This window comes from Hoplias malabaricus, chromosome 4 (genome assembly GCF_029633855.1).
Source record: "Hoplias malabaricus isolate fHopMal1 chromosome 4, fHopMal1.hap1, whole genome shotgun sequence".
Classification (NCBI taxonomy): domain Eukaryota; kingdom Metazoa; phylum Chordata; class Actinopteri; order Characiformes; family Erythrinidae; genus Hoplias; species Hoplias malabaricus.
Window position 1 is genome coordinate 33,224,626 of NC_089803.1, and position 26,759 is coordinate 33,251,384.

Consider the following 26,759-nt stretch of genomic DNA (forward strand, 5'->3'; position numbering starts at 1 on the left):
GTAACGTTCATCTGCAAAATGAGTAATTTTGTTGAAAGAAATGTACATTTCTCCAAATACATTTGCTCTGTGTATCGATTATTTATCAGTTGACTTTGTTCCCGTATTGGTCCAGTATCATAGTCATTTATTTTATAATTATGCATTTAACACGTGTTACAAACTGTAAAAACGAGCCTAACTTTTTAGTTGTGATGTTGTTCCTGTGTAACATCCGTTTGTAGAACGTGTGCTGTCTTTGTAGTAAATTGTAATCTCTCACCTGTATTAAGTGAGCCATACATACAGTATTTTTGTAAAACTGAAATTACTAAATGTACTATGTACATTTTAAAACATTTGAATTGTGTGTCCCTTCTGCAGTACTGTACTTCATACATCATGTCAAGGGGAGAAATTAATTATAGTGCTTTTGTCCCCATCACTGTGCTATGAAGCAGAGGTCCTGTGTGACTTGTGGAGCTCAAATACTGTCAATATAAGACCAGAAAGAGGAGAGGTTTTTACAGAGTATATAGGCTAATGAGTTGGAACATGTGTTCCATACAAAGCCATATAAACAAAATAGTAACTCTGATTTCAGAGTGAAAGAATGTGTTTTTACCTCATGATGTAGAAATATAGATTCACACTACATCTAACTAAGGACCAATTAAGATGACTTCTTTTCTCTCGCACTATGGCAGCCAAACTTTTTTTTTTTTTTTTTTTTTTTTTTGAGATATAACCTTTACCTGTGAGTTCTTGGTACCCATGTTCCAAGCTTAGGTCAAAGTGTCATACTGTATGTGTAACAGAAAACAAGCAGAAATAGAACAAAGGCAGGACATTTCTGCACAATCCATCATTGTAGAACTAAAAGTTTTGTTAGGTTTTGCAGATATTTATTCTACTTTCCATTGTATTGTGCTATTTTTATTGGAAGTACTTTGTGCCTTTGCAAGCCGTTCTCCCTTACTTCTAAAGTACCTTTGTAACTAATTCCACATTTTTTGGAGTTTGTAGTTCAACTTTAAAGTGATCCAAAAGTTCCAAACTGCAAGATTTCTAATATGTGTAGTTGTCTTGTCTAGGTGTTTACACATTCATCAAATGCAGGAACAGTGCATTTGAGCTTTATATCATGAAACTGCTATGCAGCTCAAACATTTATTTTCTTTTATTTTTCCATTTTTTTTAACCTTTGTTTATTGCCTCCTGAGATTTGCCATGACTAGGTAGAAAACAAAATATTTGACATAGTTTTGATTGTTCTCATCTTTACAAAAAAAAAACCCAAACAAACAGAAAAAAAGGAATGGTTAAGTACCATTAAAGTACAATTAAATGGTTCCAGATAATCTTAGAGCGCTTATCCCACTCACCAGCAGTTTGTGTGCTTTGTGTGTGTGTAATTATTTTTAGTTCATTGTTTGTTTCATTCTTCACAAGCATTTTTTAAACTATCATTTGCTTTTGTTTGATGTGAATAATATTCTCTAATTTTTGAAGTCATAGGGATTACAGTTTACGTTTGAGTGTGTTTATTGTGTGAAAATTCATGTGAAGTTACATTTAACAAATATACATGTATTTTGCTTTAAATCAGTACATTTGTATACACTTGCAGTTATATTTCTGTAAAACGTGCTGCTATCTATATGAATAAAAATAGATCTTAAATTCTGTGTGTGTTTGTGTATGAGAGAGAGAGATTTTTGAAAGTATATTGGATCATTTTATTCAGAGTGAGTTAGTGGTGACAAGTACTTGGACTGTTGTTGCCTGTCACAAACTAAAGGGGATTAATTAAGATGGATATTTTGCCTAGAGCTGTTTTTCTCAGCTTTAACATCAACCAGTAAAATTATCTCAGAAAAGAAAATGGAGCTAGACCTTGGGAACATTCTGAATTTGGTTCACTTAGATTAATCAATCAATCTAGAACAGACTATACATGAATGGATTTTAGTTTGGAAGATGAGTGTTTGTGAACAGTCTTTAAAGTTAATGTTGTTTTATTTAGTTTTTTCTTAAAATATAAATTTGTGACTGGAATCATATCTAATGTTCAGGAACATTCTAGCCAGACAGGATTCAGTAGCTTATTTGATTAATTTGTAAATCAATCAAGCTATTTTTCAATCATCTTTAAAATACAATAGATACAGGATCTCCAAAAAGCTATTAACCATGGTTCTGACTCTTAAATGTTTTTTATGAACATTTTTCTTAATAATTTCATGACTTTGACCTTAAATGATGCATCTAAACATACACTAAGAAAAGGGCAGCACGGTGGCGCAGCAGGTAGTGTCGCAGTCACACAGCTCCAGGGACCTGTGTCCGGAATCAGTCCGGGTGACTGTCTGTGAGGAGTGGGTGTGTTCTCCCGTGTCCGCGTGGGTTTCCTCCGGATGCTCCGGTTTCCTCCCACAGTCCAAAAACACACGTTAATAGGTGGATTGGTGACTCAAAAGTGTCCATAGGTGTGAGTGAATGTGTGTGTGTGTCTGTGTTGCCCTGTGAAGGACTGGCGCCCCCTCCAGGGTGTATTCCCAATGATTCCAGGTAGGCTCTGGACCCACCGCGACCCTGAAATGGATAAGCGGTTACAGATAATGAATGAATGAATGATACACTAAGAAAATCACTGGGGAAAGGGCTAAATGCCCTTCAACATGCTCCGCTGAGCCCTAAAGCAAGTATAAGAATATAGTTTGCATAACATAGAATGATTATTTACATTACCTCAACCACAATAAATGTGATATTCATCATCATCATCATTTTCTTCTCCGCTTCTCCATTTCAGGGTTGCGGTAATAAATGTGATATTTTCTTCCTTAATTTTGCACCTAAACTACAAAGCTGATGAAATACACATCTGTACAATTCCATTGTTTATGGGGTTGCTTAAAGTTATACTATGCAATCTCACCAAAATATGTCTGTGTTAGTGTAGTTCACCTATCTAACCGCCAGAGGCATCCCAAATCTTGGCTACCTTGCTGTAGTCAATGTGCACTCCGGTGGCCAAGCAGGGAAACCACAACAACATTGAGGCTGGGATTGGAATCTCTCAAATTGGTTTCCTCATTTCCTTCCAAAAACCATATTCTTCAGTTTTTTTCTAAGTTAATGTGTAATAGTTAGAAATAGACTAGTGCAAAAAATGCATTTGCCTATTTCATCTTTAATACATGGATAAATCACAAATGTCTCTAAAATACCTTGCGTAATTAGGTTCTACACTCAAATAGTGCACTAATGTTTAGAACGGGATCCGAAAAGCTATGCCTGACAACAGGAGGCTTTCTGAGAGAGGTGTGTGTTGAGGAATTTTGGTGCAGCAACTGACATAGTGCACTACACGCACAGTAGAGGGCCATTTGATATACAGACCATGTCTTTGCGGGAGGAGGGTGAAACTTGGAAACCACTGGATTTTTCCAACTAATTCTTGCTTTAACACTAAGCCAGTGCTGAGGGTCCTGGTGCAGCGCGCGCCTGGAGAGGAGGGCTCTAATAGAAGCTCGCGTCACGGCGGCAGCTAAACCAGATTAATAGGCAAACTGGATTTGTGACGTCAGTATTTAAAAGTGCAGGCAGCGTCGCCCCGCGCTGTTAAAGATAAAGCGGCACTGCGAGGGCTCGAGCTGCTCGCTATCTGTGTGCACGCGCGAACATGACTCCATCCACACAGAAGACGACAACAAAAACATCATAGAGCAGCTTCTACAAAACACGACTCCAATAATGGCCTCCTGTTTAGAGGTAAGATGCATTTTATACATATTCAGCCTAAGCCTTTTAAGCTGTGTGTTGAGCAGGCTAGTCTCTACACTGAAGACTGTGGTCCGGGCTCTGAATATTGGCCACACTACATTTTCCAGTCTTGTGCTGCTGTGGAAGGTGCTAGACTACTCGTATTTGGGCACAACATAATATCCACGTGTTTGCTTCACAGAAGACGTCGCTAGGTTTGGGCCGTGCACATGCTTTTGAGGGTTTTATCACAGAAAACACCTGCACTTCTTCCGAACCAGTGATAAACAGACAGCCCGAAATGCAGCCAGGAACACACCCCTGATTAGAGCAGCAGTCCTGCCTCTACTGAACATGTTAACCTTGACAGAGACCCTGATCAAAAAGTGAACGTTCATGGGCTTTTTTCCAGCCTTTACCTAAACCTATATTTGGTTGACGCTGTCATTGATAACATATTTATACAGTACACAGGCCCAACTAAGAGTAATAGCAGTAACTGACACTAAATTCACAGAGTTTCTTTCAAAAATGTGATTATTGGCAACAGTTGTGGAAAGATAACAAGTGACGTATATTGGAAAACATTTAATTTTTCTAATACAGGTGGCATTAATCATGTGTGTGTAGACAGGTTAGAAGGGAAGAATATTTGTATTTCTGTGTTTTTGCAGATAGTTGATGATGACAAGGGTCATGAGCTGAGTCTTTTTTGTGTACCCAAACACTATGAAGAAGACTTAGACAGCGTTATAATTCCCAATGGTCTTATAAAGGATCGGTAAGTTTTCTGCTAAACTGACTTTGGTTAATGACTGAAAAAACAATCAAACTGTAGGTTTCTCTCTGATACTGGTCTCAGGTTTTCTCTTCTTTTCAATAGTTCAATAAATACTACTGTGTGCTTGATATGTAGTTTTGTATGTGCACATATAAACACTGATATGACGCATGCTTGCAGGGCTAATGGTTCAGCCCTGGAGTGACTGGGTTTGCTAAAAGACCCTGTGTTCATACAGTAAATTTAGTTAGTGGCATACGAGTGGTGCATTTGTGTGCAGTGACCACAGGATAAGCATGTGATTTGAATTCTCCATCTATATCCATTTGTTAAACAAATTTCCATTAGCATCCCCCATAGACATAACCTTGGAAAGACGCTTTGACCACTAAAAATATTTCTCATTCAGTTTTGTACAGTGTTTGCAACGTTACTTATTTTTGATTTTTCAATAGGACTGAGCGGCTGGCCAGGGATATCGTCCGAGATATGGGAGGACAACATATCGTGGCACTGTGTGTGCTAAAAGGAGGGTATAAATTTTTTGCTGACCTGATGGACTACATCAAGTCTCTGAATCAGAACAGTGATAAGTCTGTGCCATTGACTGTGGATTTCATTAGGCTAAAGAGCTACTCAGTGAGTGCCACTCAAACATCCCCATCGTTTGGTTCTCACTAAATAAGTGTGCCATCGAATTTTATCTCTGTATGCTTATAATAATTACAAGTATAATAAATAATAAACAAGTGCATTATTCTTCCACTGCTTGAACTGGTCTTTCAACACTTGGGAGAAATGTTCTTCTGCTCTACTATATTTAGAACAATGCATAGGGTTTAGGCTTAAAAAATAAATGCAGTCATTCTTGATTTGTTCATTATAACTGTGTTTCCAAAAATCTCTTCTCTCAGAATGATCAGTCAACAAACTGTGTAAAGGTTATTGGAGGAGATGAATTATCTGCTCTTACTGGAAAGGTGAGCTTTGCTTTTATTGTGCCTTTGGAGTGCTTTATAAAGACAAATTTTCAGGAAGCTTTTCTTTTGTCATGTTTTGAATATTCTCTTTCTTTGTCACTCTTTGCAGAACGTGCTTATAGTTGAGGTGAGCCTCTACATCTGTGTCTGCATGTCTGGCCTAGGGTTTATTTTTAAATCAAGAACTAGTTGGACTATAAAAGCATATCTTGTATGTAATATAATTCCAATCTTACTCATGATTATCATTTGGGTGTCTGTGTAATATAAATGTTAGCACTGTTTTTGCCAGGCAAAATCCAACTCCAGTCCTTGGTTTAGTGCATTGTTAGTGGAGCTTCGCCAATGAAAATAATTTTTGTTCTAGTGCTGTGGTTTCAGCCCCAGTCATAGGTACCCAAGTTGCAGCAAAGGTCTAGTATTGCCTGCCCCAACACACAAGATGCAGCTCTAAGAGTAGGCTTAATCTGTGTCTGGGAAATATCAACATCTGTAGTGTTCATATTATATTTTATCCTTACAATGCCATTAACTATGTAATGTGTAATGGTGTCTTGAACATTACAGAATAAAAAAATGTTTTTGTAGCACACTGTGAAGATTCATAATTTGCTATAGTGTTTTAGAAACATGATCAAGATTTTTTAGAACTATTTTTGACCTTTTTGTATATGTATTTCAGGATATTGTAGAAACTGGAAGGACTATGGAAACCCTGTTAGCATTATTAAATGAATGTCGTCCTAAAATGGTCAAAGTGGCCAGGTAAGGGATCATCATATTTTCTGTTCATTCATTCATTGTCTGTAATGGGGCAGGTCCAGAGCCTACCCGGAATCACTGGGCACAAGGCAGGAACGCACCCTGGAGGGAGCGCCAGTCACTCACACAGGGGGCGACACACACTCACACGTTCGAACACTTTTTGAGTCATCAATACACCTAACGTGTGTTTTTGGACTGTGGGAGGATACCCATGTGAACACGGGGAGAACACACCAAACTCCTAACAGACAAGTCACCCGGAAGGAGACTTGAACCCACAACCTCCAGATCCCTGGAGCTGTGTGAGTGCGACACTACCTGCTGCACCGCCATGTTGCCCTATTTTCTGTTCAGTATTGTTTAAATGATTTCTGATGTCACATGGTGACTGCCAGTAACAGTGTGACCCAATTCATTATTCAGAAGGTTTTTCTGTAGTGAACAACAAAAGGTTCTCATGAGGCAGTGGATGATCTTTGTAGGTTGAATCTGTGGTTGAGCAGTGAGTGGAATAAATTAAATATGAAAAAACAAATATTTAAATGTATTTAAACCAGTAGATTGATGTGATTATTTTTTATGACTTCATGCATTTAAACAATGTATTATTGCAAAATCTATAAGATGGGTTTCAGAGCATGAGCTGTGTTTGTGTTATATTAGTCAGCATTAGTATAAAATAAAAGCACAGCATACTATTTCTTTTAACAGGGACAAATTAAAACATTATAAAAAGCAAAAAGTAACACATTAAGAATTTCCCATTGCACTGAGAGAAGTTCTGCTTTTAACTACATCATACAAATGTGTTCATGATTCCAAAAGAATATAAAAATATGAACAGAAAATGTAATTAATTTAAAATACACAGTTAACTTGTATACTTAAAGATAAAGTGGGAATGCTTAATATGTAATTCTAAGCTTGATATTTAGTTTACTACATCAGTATTTTAATATTTTTACTGTAGGTCTGACATAGGAGAAATGAAAGGCTGAATTTTAGTACATTATATAATTTTAAGCTCATTATGTTGTAAGTTTAAATCATATTATATTTCATTATAGTGGGCTTCTCTGGAAGGGAAATGGTTTTGGCTTATATAGTGTCTATGATATAGCAAGATTTGGTGGAGGTTTTCTGCTTTAAGCTACATTAAACATGTTTCATGCTGTGATGCAGCCTGTCCCTTTAAACAAACATGGAGTAGATGTAGCAGTTGTTTATATCAGTGTACTGGTGAAAAATAACTTCATCCACTTTTGCACTGCATTGCTCTAGTTGTTTCAATTATAGATTATATTGATGTTTGTAATTATTTGAATGAAAATACCATGTTGTGAATTTGAAGAAAATGAAAAGAATCTGTGAAATTTGTGTGCTCATTTTATGGTGGAGCCATTGTATCTTTTTAATAAAAAAAAATGTAATGAGGGACACTGTATAGACAACAGTCCACTAAATAAGACTCCAAGAACATTGTGCATCACATGACCATTAGCAGATGGAATGATTGGAGACAAACTAGATACTATGCAGTTTAATGGTTAAATGGCTCTGTCCCCTTCTAGAGATAATGCAGATATCTGATGTTGGACTGCTGTAGAAGACACGCTATCACTGTGCTGTGATATGGCAATAAGCTTTGCCTGTTTCATCAGAGTATCCATGATCTAAACTAAACTAAAACAACATGTCGTTGTGTTTAACTTTTATGTGTGATTTATTTATTCATTTCAGCCTACTTGTCAAAAGGACACCAAGAAGCTCAGGATACCGTCCTGACTGTGAGTTTTGTTCTTGTTGTTATTGTGATCTTACAATTGTGCATAATCTAACGTGAGGGAAGTAACCCCCTGCTCATGTTACACATGGTACTTAGATACAAGCTGATATGTCTGTGCTTGAAGTGGTTATGCAATGCTTTTAGCAGGGTAAAGGCTGATAAGCTCTTTAGGCCTGTCCTAGAAGCACAGATGTTATTGTCCCTTGACCTCTGCTGTTAGCTTTAGTATTAAAGTTGTAGTAGTATATTGTCAATCCACTCAACCAGCCATTAAAGACCTGCTAGTGTTTAGTGTCCATCAATGGATATGTTAGCGCTTGCCTAATTGTGTGGGGCTTCTTCTTGCCATGAGTTAAAATTAGCACAGCAAAAGGCTTGCTTCACTGAGTGGTCGATGCAGAAAATTATATATTTTTGCATTTTACTTATGTAGGGAATGCAATATTGTGAAATATTGCTTCTATGTTATGACACTGGTATTTTCAGGTCGTTTACTGTTGTGATTAAAAATATCGCAAATGTTTTTACATAATTCCAAAAATTCCATTTTTGTTTTCCCTAATAAAGTTTTGTTTCTTTCTCTCAGATATTGGGTTTGAGGTTCCGGATAAGTTCTTGGTGGGATATGCTCTAGACTACAATGAATATTTCAGGGATCTTAGTGTAAGTATTTTACAAACCATATTTCTGATAAAACTTATACATTTTCATAAAAAGCAATGACAAATACAATCAGTGATTTTGTTTATTCTTTTGATAGTTTTTGAGAGTGAAATAATTATTTCCTATTTAGTAAATATAAGCAAATTTAATGTCTGCAACACACAAAAAAAAAAAAAAAAAAAAAAAAAAAAAAACGGGATATAGGCAAATTTGCCACTGTGTTCATTCACCTTTTTCTTTTAATTGCACATTCTAATAATTTTTCTAATCATATGGTTGGACCAGACTGATTGTCTGATTCTTCTCCTCATGATGCTCCTCAGGCGTCAGATCTGGTCTACAGGCAGGCCAGTCTAGCACACAAACTGCGTCTAATTAACTGATGCAGTTGTAGCACATGCAGAGTAAGGCCTTACATTGTCTTGTTTAGTTAGCTACAGACTTCCCTAGAAGGAAGCATTTTGTTTTTCTACAATTACAGGCTGTATTTAATCTGTTGCTCTGCATTCGTTGTTAGCCCTTTTTCACCCTGTTCTTCAATAGTCCGGACCACGTCAAAGCAGGGAATATTTGTCTCAGTATATAATAATAATATCTGTGCTGCAGTGATGCTGATGTGGAGAATTGTTAACAAACGCTTTTCAACTGCATGGCATTGGCTTGGCTCGGTACAGCTCAACAGGTTTTACCCTGGTCGTTTTTCCACTGAAATAAGAAGCTTGTGTAGTGCTGCTATGAAAATGGTGTGGTCCTGAAGTGCATTTAGGAGAAAAGAGGAAGGAGTCTGTTAAAAGCCTGTGGTTGCAGAGTCCTGGGCTCTGGCATGCGCAATGACGCATACACAGTAGGTACAAACTGATTGATGTCATTATTTAATCAAAAAACACCTTTCCATCGCTTCTTCATGCATTTGTGCTTTAGTGACTGTCTAACTTTTCCAACTCGTCTGAGCTTAAAACTTTTTGCAATATTTTGGTGTTTTTGCGAATTTCACACCTTTTCCATTTAAGTGTGTTTTCCATGACATTATATTATGTGCATTTTCATGATTCGCAAAAACTCTGGATGGAAAACATACTTGTGACCACTCACTGTCCACTCTGTTGGACACACCTACCTCGTTGATCCACGTTGTTGATGTAAATTCAGAGACTGTAGCCCATCTGTTGCTGAAACAGTTTGTATTGGTCGTTCTTTAGTCCTTTATCAGTGGACCCAGGATGCTAATGGATATTTATGGTTGGTGGACTGTAGTGTAGTAGTGAGAATAAGGGGGTGGGGGGATTAAAACTCCAGTGGCACTGCTGTGTTTGAACTAGGACATAATGTCATGGCTAATTGGTGTATATTTTGTGGATTTTGTAAATGCATTTTACAAAAACATTAGCATTCCTAAAAATGTTTGCAGAACTGAGCCAACATTTTACCAGCGGTAAATGATTAATTTCTGGATGTTTTGTTTATGGTTTTTTTTATTTTTTGTTATTTTTAAGTGCATTAATGGTTGAATTGGTCTGTCACCCTCTAGAGTGTAATGCTGTTATTTTATATGATTTTTTTTTCTTCATTTAGCACATCTGTATACTAAGCGACAGAGCAAAAGAGAAGTATAAAGTTTGAAAAGAATCCAAGGTGCTGGACGCATGGAGACTAAGAGCACTGTGACTTTTTCCTTTTTTTCTGTGTTGGTTTTGAATATTATTTTCTACAATCAATAATGTTTTATCAAATTATTATAAATCTCATACAATTTGGGTTCAACTAAAAATGCCCTTGTATGTTCCTGGAAATAAATAGGACAGGAAAAAGTTTTGTTCAGTTTGAATAGGCCTGGATTTACTTTATTAATAATTATATTATTATTTTATTAAGTATTATGATTATAGATTGTGTGTTTATTTATAATATATAATATATAATATAAAATGTGTGTGTGTGTAATATATATATATTTTTATGAAGGCCTTAGTTATTTGAACAGGTCTATGTTGAAAAAAGCACTTTTTCAATGATGTGACTCTGTTTCCAACTCTAAGTTCCAAAGAGTGCAAAATGTTAGTCATTATTTAGGTTTGTGAAAACAGTGCATGACTGTATATTTTGATGTTACTCTTCAAACATTACAGTATTTTATTTATGAACTGAGGAACAGAATCTAAAAATGTGCTTTGTGTTTAATGCCAGTATGTTTTGGAGCTGACACCAAGCCGCCTTGAATAAAAAAAAATAAAAATAAAAAAAAACACAAGGATACTGTGTTGCAGGCTTTTTTATTCATGAGAAAATCTGTTCTAAAATGTGTGACTTTAAAAAAAAAAAAAAAAAAAAAACCCACACACATCACTGAAATGTTTTGTCTTTTAAATGTAATTGAAATAAAGCATTTTTAAAAGCTGTTCCCAACAGTGAATAGGATGTTTACATTTTTTTAGGTGTCCAAGTGGTGGTGTATCTGCTCAAATAGCCTTTCTCAACCAGGGTGCAATCGAAAATATTATGTTTTAGCTGGAGATTTAGTCAGTATCTCCAGCTACGTTTTTGGGCACTGTCAGTGGACTGGAACAATGGGTTGATGGGTTTCAGTCTCAAGCAAATTTATATTTAAAAAAAATTTCCTGTCTTAAATGCTGTGCTAGAAGACCTAAATTGCTTAAATGGCTGAGCTTTTCAAAAAAGGCTCAAAAATGCAGAAATGTTTCTTACATCATAAATCTTTTATAATTCAAGACCATTAACTAGCTGGGTGGAGTTTCAGCCTACCAGTGAACACAACAGGGTTGGCACTGTATAATCAAATGTGAGTGTGCTGAATATAGATGTAGGTGTATCAAACTTGCATCAAAGCCACTCTATAGGTCTATAGGGGTTTAATCGATAACCAGTGTTAATATTTTAACTGTAAAGCACAAAATAATAGTCAGGTGAAATATCTGACCTGGAGCAATGTTCTTACATCTGAGACCAATGTTGTACTTGTGAATTTAAAGTTTTTTGTTATATAATTATTTATTTAAAAATAATTTAGAAAATGAAATATAAAATTAAAATGTTAATATAGTTAACATTTATGACATCAGTAAAAGCACGTTATACAGAAACATATATACTATTTCTGTCCTAAAATTTTCTTTATTTACATTGTTTACTGAAATTCTACACATCAAAGCATTCCAGTTAATGTGTTTGAAAATAACCAATAAATAAAATGCCTAATAGCAAGCTTAGCACTGGAGGATTCATGATGTACATAATGGTAATATTTGCTTATAAATATAAGCTTACTGGATCCATCAAAACCGGATATGTACTAAACAAACATTATTATAAGACCATATTATTAAAGCTATTTTTATTATTCATACTATACCTCTTTTTTTAATACAGTATGACGTACGGAAATAATCGGTTTAATTAAGATATTTTTGCTTTAATATAACTGAGTAGTACATTTTTGTTTGATGTATTCTTAGACCATTTAGTATATATTTTAAATCTTAATTTTAGTGTACCATTTACATGTTCAACTTAATATGTCACACGCACCAGACGTCTAGAGATTGTTTTAGTGGGGTTATATTTTGATTGCCACTGCCTACAAATCCCAGAAGCCCCTCGGTCAGACGTCACTGTGTTGTCGCGGAAGTGCGAGCACAGGTTGGTGGACAGTGCTGCTGGTGTTGTAGTGTACTTTTCGGTGTGTGGTGATTTCTTGGAGCAGCGCAGAGAGAGTATTCGGTACATTTCCCTCTCAATGGCGGCTCTGAAATATGCTGGGATGGACGACACGGACAGTGAGGACGAGCTGCCCCCGGGCTGGGAGGAGAGGTCCACCAAAGACGGTTGGGTTTACTATGCCAAGTGAGTTCAGCTCAGTTTACACCTTAGACTCTGTAGGCACGGTTTACACTCCACTCTGTCAGCTTCAGATCACTAAGAAGATGAGCGGCTTCACTCATCATCAACTATTAATCACCATTACCATGTCTCCTACACCGTGAACGCCTTCTCATAATGTAATTAGAAGCTTGTGTCGTGTATATCTGCCTCTTACTGTTTAAACCAACTGACCACGACTAGTAACTGAACACTTCTGATGTTGTGCGTCCAAACACTGTCTTTTTCAGCCACGAAGAGATGAAAACACAGTGGGAACATCCCAAAACTGGAAAGAAGAAACGCTGTGCAGGAGGTTGGCATTATTTTCTAGTACAGCACACATGATACTGATGAGCCCAAACTTTAAAATAACACGTCATTCATTGTCGAATATATAAGCTCCACCAGATCAGATATAATTTGGGTGGTGGACAATTCTCAGTGCTGCAGTGGCACTGATGTGGTGGTGTTGTGGTCGTACGAGTGGATGAGACACAGCAGTGCTGCTGGAGTGTCTAACCCCTCATTGTCACTGCTGGAGGAGAATGGGCCATCAACCAAAAGTACCCAGTCAACAGTGATCTGTGGCCTCCAACATCCAGTGACAACTGACCACTGATGAGGGACTAGATGATGACTGACATGGTGAACACAAAGTTTGGAATCTCTCATAATAATAATAATAACAGTCTAATTGCAGATGAATACACAGGTGTCAAACTGTTTGTGGGAAACTGTAAAAACAGAAAATGTTTGATGACCAGGTCTGTGAACAACTCCATATGAGCTGAGAAAACTGCACCTCACTGTATCTATTAAATGATTTCAGCTATTTTAAGATTCACCCATCACTGGTGAAGTCTTTAATTTTTTTAAACACATAGTTTGATCCAACATAGGATATAATGAACTAATAAAATAACGTTGTCTAAAGTAGCTGCCCATGAGTGTTAGGTAGGTTTCAAGCCAAGCTTTGACAAGGCGGGTATACAGACATACAAAGTGTTTCAAACCTTTTACACTATATGTCAGGATCTTCAAAATTAATATTGAAATAATTGAATTTCAATGACTCCTTTGAATTTTTTGTCCTACAGATCTGCCATATGGCTGGGAGCAGGAGATGGACGACAAAGGTCAAATGTATTATGTTGAGTACGTTCTGTGCCTTTAACAGACTTTTTTTGATTTTCTAATTTTCCTGTTTATATTTTTAGTTGCCGACAATCCACAAAACAAAATGTCCAAATGTACACGTGTTAATAATTGCCAAACATTTACAGACCCCTTTTGAAATGAGTGATTTTAAGGTACAACCATTGTGTTCAGTTTAACACAAAGTTTCTAAAGTGTTTCCTTAAAAATAATTGGCAGTAGAATGAGATCAGTTACACATGAGCCTAAGGTCTCCATGCCTAATGGTAAATGTTGTCTAGTGGGTGGTAGAGGACCATCCAGTAATTTTTGAAATGCAGTGAATTTTGTGATCCAGAAACGATCAGTCCAGTCCAGTATCAGAACATGGCTTTTCTAAAATGTTTGAGGGTGAATGTGATAACATATTTTCAGCAGTGTTCCAACATCTACTGTAAAGCATTCAAAGAGGAATAGAGGCTGCTACTGCACAAAAACACATATTACTATCCTAAGTCTACAAAAACTTGTGTGATTTATAACCAGTCTTGGATTACATTGCCCCGCTAATGGAGATTGACCACCATACTTAATTTTTAGTGTAGGCTTAGGATTTATTACAATCTGTGAAGTTAATTCTAGTGTAAATGCCTAGTTAACATTAAGCTTTATACGGCTTTGCTTTGCCTTGTAGTTTTTTATAACTTGCTATAATAGTTTGCCTGATATTATATTAACTGTGATTCTAGTGTTGTTAATATTTCTTTAGAGTAGATTGACTGAAACCTTAGGGGCTTGGATGGGTCTCTTCCAAATTTTAATGTCAATTTATTTGTACTGCTATCAAAATGAAAATGTTAACGAATGCAGAAATGTAACACTTTTTAAAGCTTAGTAATAGTTTTACTAAATCTCAAAGCTACACTGAGCTATACTTTTCCTCTCGCAACACATAAACATTTATCACCTGTAACAGAAATACAAGGAACAACTATCATTTCAACTTACTTTAAGGCTGTGATTATATCTTCAAGTTGATAGGCAGTGCTAATAAATATAAATACATATATATCAATAATTTGTGTGGATCTTACATTTATTAATTTATTTTACATTTAAATATTTGTTATTAAGAGCTTCAGTCTTAAGGAGAGACAATAAGTTTGATCACACTTAATGTTAGAAAATTATAAAATTCTTTTGTCATTTTATTTAAATTGATCAACAGCACTATTTATTTGTCAATTTTTTTTGTTTTAGTCACATCAATAAGAGAAAGACCTACTTTGACCCTCGTCAAGCCTTCACCATTGAGGATATAGAGGTGAAGCCTAAGCGTTATGATGGAAACACTACTGCCCTAGAGATTCTACAAGGTCGTGACCTATCCAATAAGGTCATAGTCATCACAGGAGGCAATTCTGGAATCGGTGAGTGATATCTGCCAGTACATAAATTATGTCAAATATATGTACTTTAGCCCTGTGAAGGACTGGCGCCCCCTCCAGGGTGTGTTCCTGCCTTGCGCCCGGTGATTCCGGGTTGGCTCAGGACCCACCGCGACCCTGAACTGGATAAGCGCTTAGAGACAGTGAATGTAAATTAATTTACCTCATTGATTTGTGTAATATAACTTTTTTTGGCTATTTATTTTATAACCTTTTATATAGGTTATATCCTAGTGTAGCATCAGTGAATTAATGTTTTGAGAATACAAATTTGTTCTGGCCAGCTGTTTGTTACCCGTCTATGTAACCAGTTCATAACTCTGCACTGGTCCCAGGAGTGATTGATGGAAGTAATTACATGTGACGCACAGAGGGTGGCAGTGTAACACTGTGAATCACGGCCTGGTTCAGTGATAAACTTGCCTGTTTATCACTAACTGAAACATCCATTTACATTATTTTTTGAAAGATGCATACAAAGTCCACAAATCATCCCTTAATACTCCACATGAGTATCGATGTTCATTAGCGAGGTTGAATTGGCTGTCACTGTTAATCCTAATGAATAGACTCTATTTGACCTGCATTAATGCACGGCTCATAACATAATGGAGTGGAGACAAATGCATTTCCGGACTCTTTCTGTTGTAAATTATTGCAAACAGCAGACATTCAGTCATCATTGAAACCTGTTACAGCACAATGAGGATAGATAACGAGGGCATGGAGAAAATGACATCAACATGTTAATTGTTTTGTCCAAACTCCATACTTCATCTGAAATGTCTCACCTGCTTTGCAGGATCTGAGCTCAGTGTGAAATGCAATTTTCAATATTGTATCAGAGGGTGATGTTTTGAGTTTTATGTCTGCTGGATAGTAAGAAAGGGAATGAAGTGTAGAATATATATATAATTTAATTTCATTAGGTTAATCAAACAGATTACTCTTAAATATTTACATTGTACATTTCATGTAGCCTCTGACATGGAAATGTTCGACACAGACACAAATAAGGTAGAGTGAAATTTCCTGTGTGCAGTCTATATATCAGCTGTTTATGTAACACAGCAAAAAGATGTGGAACTGTATAAACCCACACTCTGAATGACACCTTAGGTTATGTGCACCAAAATCTGTGTTTTTGGAAAAAAAAGTGTTTTTTTTTCTATTTGGACATATATTGAATTAGTGGTTAAATAAATGTAGTCACGGTGTTCTCATTTCTTACCACTAGAGTGCAGTATAACTCTTTCTCCCGTCGAGGAATCTCAAAATTGTTTTTTTTTATTTCCTGAGATTTGAACTGAGAATATAGAAATACAAGACAAAAATAGCAGCACAGTTATACTAATAATATTAGTAAAATAATAGTAATATTAGCAATAATTTACAACTGACAACAGCCATCAGTTGAAATTTTATTAATGTTTCATGTTTTTATATTTATATGTATTATTTGATCCATATTTATGAAATTACAAAATACTTTTTTTTATTAATTTTTTATTTAAATGTGTTCAGATGAACATGAATCTCCTCAGAAATTATGTAATACAAATGTTATCTTATTATTCAGCTTAATCATCATAATCAACAGCGGTTTCTTAAAAATCTTTCTAAGGAGAAAAATACACTTTGTATGCATTGAGTAAATAATGATTTCATAGATATATGTTGATGAAGAAATGCTTAATTATTTTACTGAACTTTAATCAATTGTAATGGTTTTATGAAACTTATAATTGCGCATACTGTATCTAAAGTGTTCACTTTGCATATTCATTCCTTAATCCCATCCTTTTATTTATTCAGATGGTTTTCATTGAGGCAATTTTGGGTTTAATGCATTGAAAATGTGTATCAGCTGCCAGGTACTTCATGCATTGAGAGGCAATATAATTTCTCTCATAATAAGCCACATGATATGGTAATTGTGGTCAGAAGGCATGGTGCATTCCCATGCTCTGTCTGATTAGACCACTGCTCAGTGCATCCCATTAGTCCATTACTCTTCTGAGTGACTCTCTCTTTCCTTAAACTTTGCTCTCTACCTTCTTTTAATAGCAGTAATAGAAACAAATGTTCCTTGGTATATTCTCATTCTCTCTCTCTCTCTCTCTCTCTCTCATTTTCTCTCTCTCTCTCTCTCTCTCTCTCTCTCTCTCTCTCTCTCTCTCTCTCTTCCTCTTCTCCTTTTGTATTGGTGTACACCTGTACCTCTGCATTGATCTTGCGGTGCTTTTGACCCCGGCTGATGCCTCCCATTCATTCCCATTAGCAACTTGGGCGCTTTCCTTAATTCTCTTCTATTGAACCCACTAAAAGTTATTTACCGTCCAGGCACTGTTCCTTTACACTGAGGCTGAAGTGGACCGCTGTCACAGCACGAGCCTGTTCTCGTCTCTCTGTAAAAAAAAAAAAAAGCAACATTTAACATCACAACATTTCAGGATTAGTTTTAAATGTACGAATGATATAGGAATATTGTACATTTTTATTATATTATTACACCTTTTTCTAAATCCACGTTTGTAGTCTTATATTTTTGTTCCCATAAAAACATCCACTCATGTAGATGTAATGTTATGGAGAGACTTTGTATATAATAAATATATCCTGAGACCCTTTCTCCCTCACTGAGTTATGTGTATTCCTATATATTCCAGTACCACTTTGTGTCCCTGTTGGCATTAATGTGCTCTGTTGGTTCTGCCTCTCCCTTTTTTCCTGGGTTTTTGGTGGAGATGATGGGTTGAAATAGCTATAGAGTATGTCAAGGTTTATTAGAATGAAGACTGCTGTTTAAGTGCATTGTGTTTATTTTTGGTTATTGGGTGTATTGCCTGATTCCCTCCAGATCAGTACAGTCACCAGGTGGAGGGCTCCAGCCTCTTCGCTGCCACTCCCTGATGGTGATGGATGTGGTGTGGTGGCCGCATTGCACTAATGTGGCTGTATTTGTCTTGCTATGTCATAGCCATGTGGATATGGCTGTATGTGTACAAATCACTTTGTCTGACGCCTATTTTAGTTATGTCAGTAAGACGGCCAAAAAAATACTGTCTCTTATAATTTATAGAGGAAAGTAAGTGTTTTATTGACTAAACAGAGGGAACTAAATATTTTGTATTACCTTTAGATACCAGTTTTTATTTATTTTATTTTTTGAGACTGTCTGATCATTTGGTTTCTGAGATTTTGAGTGTCTTGCCCTCTTTCTCTTTTTTATGTTTATGGAAATGCTGCTCAGTGGTACATGCAGGTGAAACTAGACTTGGATCCCAAAAAAGAAAAAAAAGTGTAATCATATTTAAGTCCCTTTTGTTCCTGTGTGTTTATGCAACGGTCAGATGTATTCCCTCATTTGTTTTTAAATTGGACTGAAAAGTGCTTACCTATGCTGTCCCATCTTGTAGCACTGGCACTGTTCTAATCTCGTGACCTGCCTGTTGTGCCGTATTTTGGAGAATTCTCCATGTCCGGCACGGAAATGGAGTGCAGAAGGTTGCGCTTGGGACAAATAACAAGGCTTAGGGCATGGAAATCTTCTGTTTTGTGGTTGGTGAAAAAAATCTCCTGGCCGGTGTGTGTTTGGAGCTGCGTTTTACTGGCTGTGTGATTGTGCTGGTATGTCTTTATGCTGCGGCAGTGTTGGTGGATTAAGCGTCTGGCTCCCTGCGCTGGCACGGGGATTATGTGGAAAAGTGACTCCGGCTGGAGATAAAGCCTGAAGGCTGAGGCTTTGTGGGGGAGCGCTAGATTGAAGCTGATTTGTTCAGCATAACTGCCATTAAATCGATTGCAACCCCCCACCACTCCATATTTACACCCCTCTTTTTGTCTATGAATGAAGAAGCCCTTGTAGTCGGACGCACCGAAGCATTCACAGAAAAGAGAAGCAGTTGATAGCAGAATTAAAGGCCAGAGAACTCAGAATGTGCATCACAATGTGCTAGTTGTTCATTGTTTTCTAGTATGAATGCTTTAACTATACTAAGAAATACTTGAATGTCTTAAAAACTGCTCTGATCTGTTTATTTCTTTCATGATTCTATTTAAACTTATTTTCAGCATGCTTATTTTTTATATGGAGCTCGGTATTGTTAGTGAACGGCTGAGGAAATGGGATCTGATGTTTTTAATGTGCATTTCATGTACTTTTTGGATGAATCTGTTTATTGGGTACATAATGAATACGAGGTATGGTTGGTTAGTCAAACTATTGAACTTTATTGACCTTGGATAAAATTCTGGGAGCACGGCAAAACTGATGTAACATGCAAGGAAATTACAACTGGGGATAAAAGGTTCAATAATGATTACAAGCTCACTCAGTGCAGCTGAATAGGTAAGAGTGAGGGCTGGGATGCCTGTGTATGTTTAAATGTTTTAGACCTATGGGCTTTTAAAGGAAGGAGAGGATGTCCTGGATCGTATGTGAACTCAACTGGTTTATGGATCAATTTAATCTAGAACAAAAGTGTTAAAGTAATTTCACTAATTTTTTCTTTTTCTGTCCCTCCCTCTCACCTACCCCCTGTTCTCGCTCCCTCTCTCCCTCTCACTGATTTCTTGGGAAGGTAGGAAAAGGACTGTACAATATATATGGTTTGTAAATTGTATTTAGCTCAATCATTATTGTTTATCATAGTATATTTGGCTCATGGCTGTTGTTTTGGTAAATTAAGCAATTTGTATTTGAGCAAAACGCTATATTATTTTGGCCCAAATGACACAACTGTATCTTTAAACAAGTGATATATTAATTTAAAGTAGTACTTTAACATATTACACGTGCATTACTATCACAGGAGCGTTTGAACACCTCTGGTGTTTGATTATTTTCAGAATTAAAAATATTAGTGAATTGACTTAAATTTGGCATTTTCAGTAAAAACATTTACATATGATTGGACTTTAACTGCCGTCTCAAAAATAGTGCTTTGTCCATCTTATGCAGCTTTATGTGGGGTGTGTGTGTGTGGACTGGTTTGAGCAACTGCTGGAGGGACAGGGTGACCGGTGCAAGTGGAGGGCATGATGAAAAATTGCGTTGGGAGCTGCCCATGGCCACTTGGGGTCAAAGCTGGAGTGTGGGAGGTGGCTCACAAGGGGTTGTTGGGGGCAGCTGGGGGCAGGAGAAGCTGGGCGGTGGGGTATTATAGCAGCGTGAGCTGCTCAGGTGGAACTTCTCACCCCGCACTCCAGTAATTACAAACCATACATTTCACTTTGGGCTGTGACAACGCCTCCCTGATCCCAAATGAAAGTGGGGCGTTATTAATGGAGCAAATTAGGACTCCTGGTGGATGTACAGGAGCACCAGACTCTCCATTTTAACCCCAAAATATATATCAAACACCTGCGGCTCCAAAAAACTTTATCTTCTAACACTTCATCATTTTATATAGTCATTACATCAATAGCCCAGGAAGCATCAGCATCAGAGGTGCAGGGATATAGGATCAGCTCAGTGATACTGCCTTGTAACACACATTCTTCACTGGTGATATTATTAAAAAAGGCACAGTGCATAGTATATAAACTTTGCTAATTTGTCTAGATTTGTGGAGGCTATTACATACAATGGCTATACAGAGTGAAGTGTGCTTTGTATGTGTATTAGCCAAGGGTAATGTGAAGCAGTGGGCCAGTGGAATTAAACAGACCATGAAATCACAAAATCAGAGTCTTTAAGTGGAGCTAACTCCCCTGCATTTCACACTGTATATCATCCAGCAGCCCAGTGCCACACTTTTATTTATTTTTTGAACAATAGGTTAATGTATTTGTTATTTTAGGACAAGGAGTTATTTTATTATTATATTTAAAAGCACTATAAAATATTAAAGCGGCAAAACGGTTACTTATAAATTGAAAAGGAAAAAAAGTAATTTGGCTCAGGAAAGAATCTAAGGTTGATAAACTTAGTTCTGTAAAAAAATCAGTAGTAAATTGTCCAGAGAAACTAAGTGAAGCATATTAAAATTCTACTACAAACACTATTTTTAAAAAGGTTTGGATTTTTCTTTATTAAATAGTGTTAGAACTAGGATCTGTGACGTGTTAAATCTCTTGAACATATATTCCAATGTTTTCACTGACCAACATGGATGTATGTGTAAGGCCAAAACTAGAGCAAACATTAAAATTACACACTTTGAAAACATTCCACTAAAAATGGATTAAAATAATTATAAAAAAAGAACATCCAGCAAAAGTCTCGATGTTAGCAAGCAAAGATGGATTGTGTCTAACTGCTTTGTGTAAAACTTTGAGAAAGGATTGTCTTTTCAAACAACGTTTTTCAATATAACACTGCGAAGAATTTAGGTCACAATCTACCATACGCATTGTAAAAAGATTCAGGAAATGGAGAACTCTCAGTCTGTGGAGGGCAAACCTGGAAACAACTATGTGATCTTTAAGCTCTCTGTCAGCACTGCATGAAAATCTGTCATACTAAGGTAATATCTATGGCCACATGGGCTTGGGATTACTTTGGAAAACCTTTGACACATAACAGTGCACTGCTACATCAAGAAAAGCAACCTGAAACTGTATTACACAGGGAAAAAGCCACACATCAGTTCTATGTGTATATGCTAATGAGTTCTCCGGGCCCAAGTTGATCTGAGATTGTCCAAAAGACAGTGGAAACGTGGTGTGTTCAGATGAGTCCTCGTCACGGACCTCGAGTTCTCTGTGTCAAAGACAAAAGGAACCATTCAGACCTTTATCACTGAAAGGTGCAAAAGTCAGCATCTGTCATGGTGTGGGGGGAGCAGCAGTGCTCTCAGCATTAGTGTGAAGGTTTAATTGATGTTAATGTGTTAATTGGGATGTTAAAAAGACAAATGCTGCCATCAAAGTGACGTCTCATCCCAAGAAGTCCATGGTTATCTCAGCCAGACAATGGTGAGTGGCTTCAGAAACATGGAGAGTGTACACTTGACTTGTCTCCTATGTGGTATCATGAAAAGGAGATTCAAACAGCTATGACCATGACTTACGGTGCAGCTGAAGTCTTGTATCAAAGTGGAACAAGCAAGAATTCTACTTTCAAAACTGCAACCATTTTGATCTTCACTTCCCAGTTGATTAAAAATTAATGTAATTAAAATTAAAGTTGATGTACAACTGATAATCATCCCTTTGTCATAGCTTTTCTAGAGTGTGTTTAGTCTGTAAAAGCTGGTCAGTGTCAGCATTGGAAATATTTTCAGTGTGTGTTTTTTTTTTTTTTTTTTTTTTTTTTTTTTTTTTTTTTTTTAAATAAATGTTCCAGAGATTTAATAAATCACACACTTTTTTTTTAAATCACATTTTACGTAACATCCCATACATTTTATAGAAGTATGTTATGTGGTGATTGATTGGCGGTTCTGGCTTTGACTCTTCCTGTCTCTCCAAAAGTAACACTCCCTGCAGAGATCGGGCTGTGGCCTGGAACAGAACTCAGTGGAGCAGCAAACCCACAGTCTGACCTTCGGGCTCCTCTGTGGAACATCTCATCCCTCCATTGTTTCCAATCCCAACTCCACACTGCTTTCCTCTCATACGGATCCCTCTTAATGACAGATATAACAGACAGTGCAGATTATCTTGTCACTTATTGGACTACTTAGCATTTTACCCACTGTTTGTAGAGTCTTTATTAGTTGCCCATTTGTGTTTGCAGAGACGGGTGATGAACCATATCTGACCCTGTGTAGGGTGTGGGCAACACTCAGCCTCTGACAGGAACAACACAGTGCTGCTGTTTTTCTCATCTGGTGCTCACCCTACTTGGCCTGCTCTTCTGTATGGCTAGGACACACACACACACACAATGTTTCTGTAAGCCCAACAACTGGAGTCGTTATATCCAAATTAATGTCAAGGCCTCTCTATTTTCCATAAATAACACCCAGCAGGTCGCTGCTGTTGTTAAACATGCTCTAATTTGTTTCCCATTATGAAAAACATCAGTGTCGATTAACTCATGTTTCAAGCCCGACAGCCACCACGCTTTTTCCAAGGTGACAGTGAGAACAGGGCTGCTGATGAACAACAGTCTTTTCTCCAGGTTTCCTTTCTATTTTTAACACAACATCAATCCTTTCTTTCTTACACTTTACAAGAATCCATTCAGTTACCTTTAAAGTGCCGTAATTAATTTCCTTGTGTTTCACGGAATAAGGAAAAGCTTCACACATTTGTTGTACTGGGACTATACATCGAAAGGAAAACTGTTCAGACTTGGGTGTTATTTTTTTATTTTGGTGTCTGTTTCCTGGGATGGCAGTTCACTGTACAGATGCACAGTGCCCCTTCCATTACTCCTAATAAGGTGTCATATAATTTAATTCCATGCTTCACTTGTCAGAGAGGAGCCCTTATCCGCCTCCAATTTTGAGTTTTAATGGATATTACTCTTTAGCACTCGCCTCACAATTAGGGCTCCTAGTTTGCCTTTTAATGAAAATCAGATTAAAACTTAATCTAATTAAAGTTCATTTTAATCCACGCTATCGTGCAAACTGTCTGTCGCCTGGAATCTGGGTGCCTCACTGTCAGACTCATTTAGCTTGCATGGAAGTGTAAGGTCAGACTATCAATCAAGGGTTTTTAGTGTGTGTATGTGTGTGTGTGTGTGTGTGGGAACAAATTGCTCCATTTATGGATTGAGCTACTGTATGCGAGGGGAAAAAAAAAAGAATAATCTTTTTTTCAGACTTCCGGCTGTGTTTGTGGAGTATGGAATTCAGTTCACAGCAGAAATAACTGGAACCACACACAGACGCTCTGCGTTATATATAAACTTTGAGAAGATCTTTTGAAGTGGGAAAGAGTAAAAATTAGGACTTGCACACAGATATCACTCATAATCAATGGAGCTTGTCAGGTGTCATATCCAGAGATGCCCTGTGCTGGCTTAGAGAGGGAAAGAGGGAGTGAGAATAATTGAGTAATGGTTCTGTGTTTGAGAAGTGTTGGCCTGTCAGCTCTTTTCTGGGCCATGACAGCGTAATATGTTTTACAAGTGGCATGGCCAGGGGTTATTTCTCCATTTTAGGGAGCAGAGCATGCAGCCAGTGTGTGTCTGCAGCTCAGAATTCAAGTTATGCAGGGCTGCAGCTACAACACACACCACTTTATCTACTTACAGAATATCTGAAGAGTAGACTACTGACTTACACAGGTCATCCACTGATGAAAGGTTATATTTCATGACTATGGATGGGATCCGTATTATAAAATCTGTTAATATTCAGATTAAAATTCAGATTTTTTAATGAGTGCATTAAAAATGAATGTATTTAAAACATTCAAAATGTACCTCCATGCAGTAATGTACTTTAGTAAAATGTAAATATTGTATAACAGTTAAATATCATTTCATCAAAAAGGACAAGATTAAAAAAACGCAACTGGAAAATGTCTGCAAAACACTTGGGGGGGGGGCTTACGTATCAGACACAAGTAATTGTTAACTTGTTGATGATATAATAATAAATAATATTATTTTATTACTAACCACATCAAAACTGAAAACCCTAGGAGTTCAGCTCTCCCTTCTCTAATCGCAACAAAGCCAGCTTAGACTTTACAATCTCGAGTGTAATTTAAGTTGAAAAGTATGTGCTGAATCATTTAGGCTTGCCAAATCTGGATTTAATTAGCAAATCAAGGCAACATGGACAAGAACAAGCAGCAGGAGATTATTGCGTGAAAAGCCTGAGTCTGTCTTTTCTGGGTCAGCTGTTGTGGAGGAGCTGGCACCATGTGCAACTGTAAGTCAAGAGTTTAGTTCCTCAGCGCCTGCATTCTGGGTGAAATAAACACCTTTCTCTATTCTAAATGACCTTTTCTTAAACTTAATTATTAATGTCAGACTTTCAGTTGTTGGCCAGCATCTCCAAGCTGAAGCTTTGGCTCGGCATGTCTATTTTCAGCCCCTCATACCTCTAAATCTGATGCCCACTCTGCCTCTTAAACTGCTGATGCCAGCTTTAGAGAAACTTTAAACACACTTTGTGTAATCAAAGGGACAATGCAAAACGGCAGGTCAGCAAAAAAAAAAAAAAAAAAAACAGCCCAAACAATACCCCAAGTCCCCCCTAAATATAACCTTTTTAGGAGCTTATTTATTTATTTATATATTATTATTTATTTATTTATTTGTAGTAAAAAACTTTCTAATGTTCTCTCTTTCACCCACACGTAATTAGATCAGTAATTTTAGTGAAGTGTTTCAACCTTTTGGGTTTGAATGACCCATTTAGACTTGTGAATTTGGAAATGAATTTCTGCTCGTATCTCTACTTATGGGCTGTATTTATCTCTACAGTGATAGTAGGCTGTGTGATGGTGGAGAATTCTTATCTTTCCTGCTTTGAAGTGTGTCGTGTCATTGGTCGGGCAAAAGAAGTTTGTCTACACTAGCCACATAATCCTGCCTTTGTTTCTTTTACTGATGAGAAAATGGCATTCTTTCACCTCTTTTCTCTACTACATGTGATTTTGTCACTACATCTAGTACCTTTTCTTACAGTGGGGGTTCCTCCTGAAAGTGCCTATAGTACCATTTCTAACTTTATCTGTGCTGGTGCTCACAAGGGCTTCCGCTACATTAATTCAATCATTTTCATCACTGGAGAGGGAGTTGATTAAGCAGCTGAAAGAGAAGCCCATGGCTATGTGATGGAGCAGAGCTGGAACTCAATTGGAGATATGGCATTTAGTCCTTTTCCCTCTCTCTCTTCCTCCACTCCATTCAGTCCTAAACAGAGAGAGAGAGAGAGCATCGATAATGTGAGAGAGCATTGATCGCAGTGTTATCTGAACAAGACGACTAATCGCAATCATGTCATTTCCCCCCTCCCCGCAGGTTTTGAGACAGCGCGCTCCTTCGCTCTTCATGGTGCTCATGTGATCATAGCCTGCCGGAACAAAGCTCGCAGCAGTAAAGCAGTTAGTCACATTCTAGAGGAGTGGGTGAGTATACATGCAGTGTACAATCTTCAGACTTATGACATTCCAGACTGGTGAAACATTACACATCCCAGCTGGGACTTTTTTTTTTCTTCTTTATGGTGAATGCTAAAATAATGAATTCGCCATTAACAGTAAACTAATCTAATCAGGTTTTAGGGTCAATAAAACTGCATGAGTCCAAAATCCAACCTATAGTGAAAAAGATAGCAGTATTAGAAAGAACTAGTGAGAAGAAATCCGTGTGTTTGTCTTTATTCTTCAACGCTACATGGACGTTTTGCATTTTTTTAATGTGAAATACATCAGGAGTCATTTTTATTTCCCTCATTCAGGTTAGCAGGTGGAAAATGATTTATAAAACAGCAATTTGTATAAAACACACATTTTTTTCTTTCTTTTACATTATATATATTTTTTTTCACTCAAAGTCATATTCACCACTAGCACTACAGACAGTAAGCAGTTTCCTAGGCTTTTTGGGAGCAAGTATACCCACTGTGGAATGCACCAGCTTGTTGTAATATTTGGTAACAACATTCTTTTTTCTTTTACCTAGAATCAATCATAAAACATCTGTCTAGAGTCAAAGTAGTTGG

General features: G+C 37.0%; 2 protein-coding genes across 6 annotated transcripts in view; both read left to right on the forward strand.

Moving 5' to 3' along the window:
• The first annotated feature begins 3,617 nt into the window (after positions 1-3,617).
• hprt1l (hypoxanthine phosphoribosyltransferase 1, like) lies at positions 3,618-10,965 on the forward strand. 3 transcript variants are annotated; one of them, XR_010802247.1, is made up of 10 exons: positions 3,618-3,756; positions 4,422-4,528; positions 4,984-5,167; positions 5,443-5,508; positions 5,618-5,635; positions 6,191-6,273; positions 8,014-8,060; positions 8,646-8,722; positions 9,397-9,566; positions 10,295-10,965. XR_010802247.1 is itself a non-coding variant. In XM_066668646.1 (9 exons), the coding sequence occupies exons 1-9, from the start codon at positions 3,739-3,741 to the stop codon at positions 10,340-10,342; spliced, it is 648 nt and encodes a 215-aa protein (XP_066524743.1). In that variant the 5' UTR covers positions 3,618-3,738; the 3' UTR covers positions 10,343-10,965. The 3 variants fall into 3 exon arrangements, 1 of the variants encoding a protein (XP_066524743.1); XM_066668646.1 differs by lacking the exon at positions 9,397-9,566; XR_010802248.1 differs by lacking the exon at positions 4,422-4,528 and having other exon boundaries at positions 3,625-3,756.
• A 1,383-nt stretch (positions 10,966-12,348) lies between these two features.
• The window catches only part of wwox (WW domain containing oxidoreductase), a 185,598-nt gene continuing 171,187 nt past the window's right edge, over positions 12,349-26,759 (forward strand). For all 3 annotated transcript variants that reach the window (XR_010802206.1, XM_066668074.1, XM_066668075.1), the window contains exons 1-5: positions 12,349-12,580; positions 12,847-12,911; positions 13,696-13,753; positions 14,993-15,162; positions 26,057-26,163. Coding sequence is in view for 2 of the 3 variants with exons in the window: in XM_066668074.1 (XP_066524171.1) it covers positions 12,474-12,580; positions 12,847-12,911; positions 13,696-13,753; positions 14,993-15,162; positions 26,057-26,163 (507 nt within the window). In the remaining variant the exon portion in view is untranslated. The remainder of the gene's footprint in view (positions 12,581-12,846; positions 12,912-13,695; positions 13,754-14,992; positions 15,163-26,056; positions 26,164-26,759) is intronic.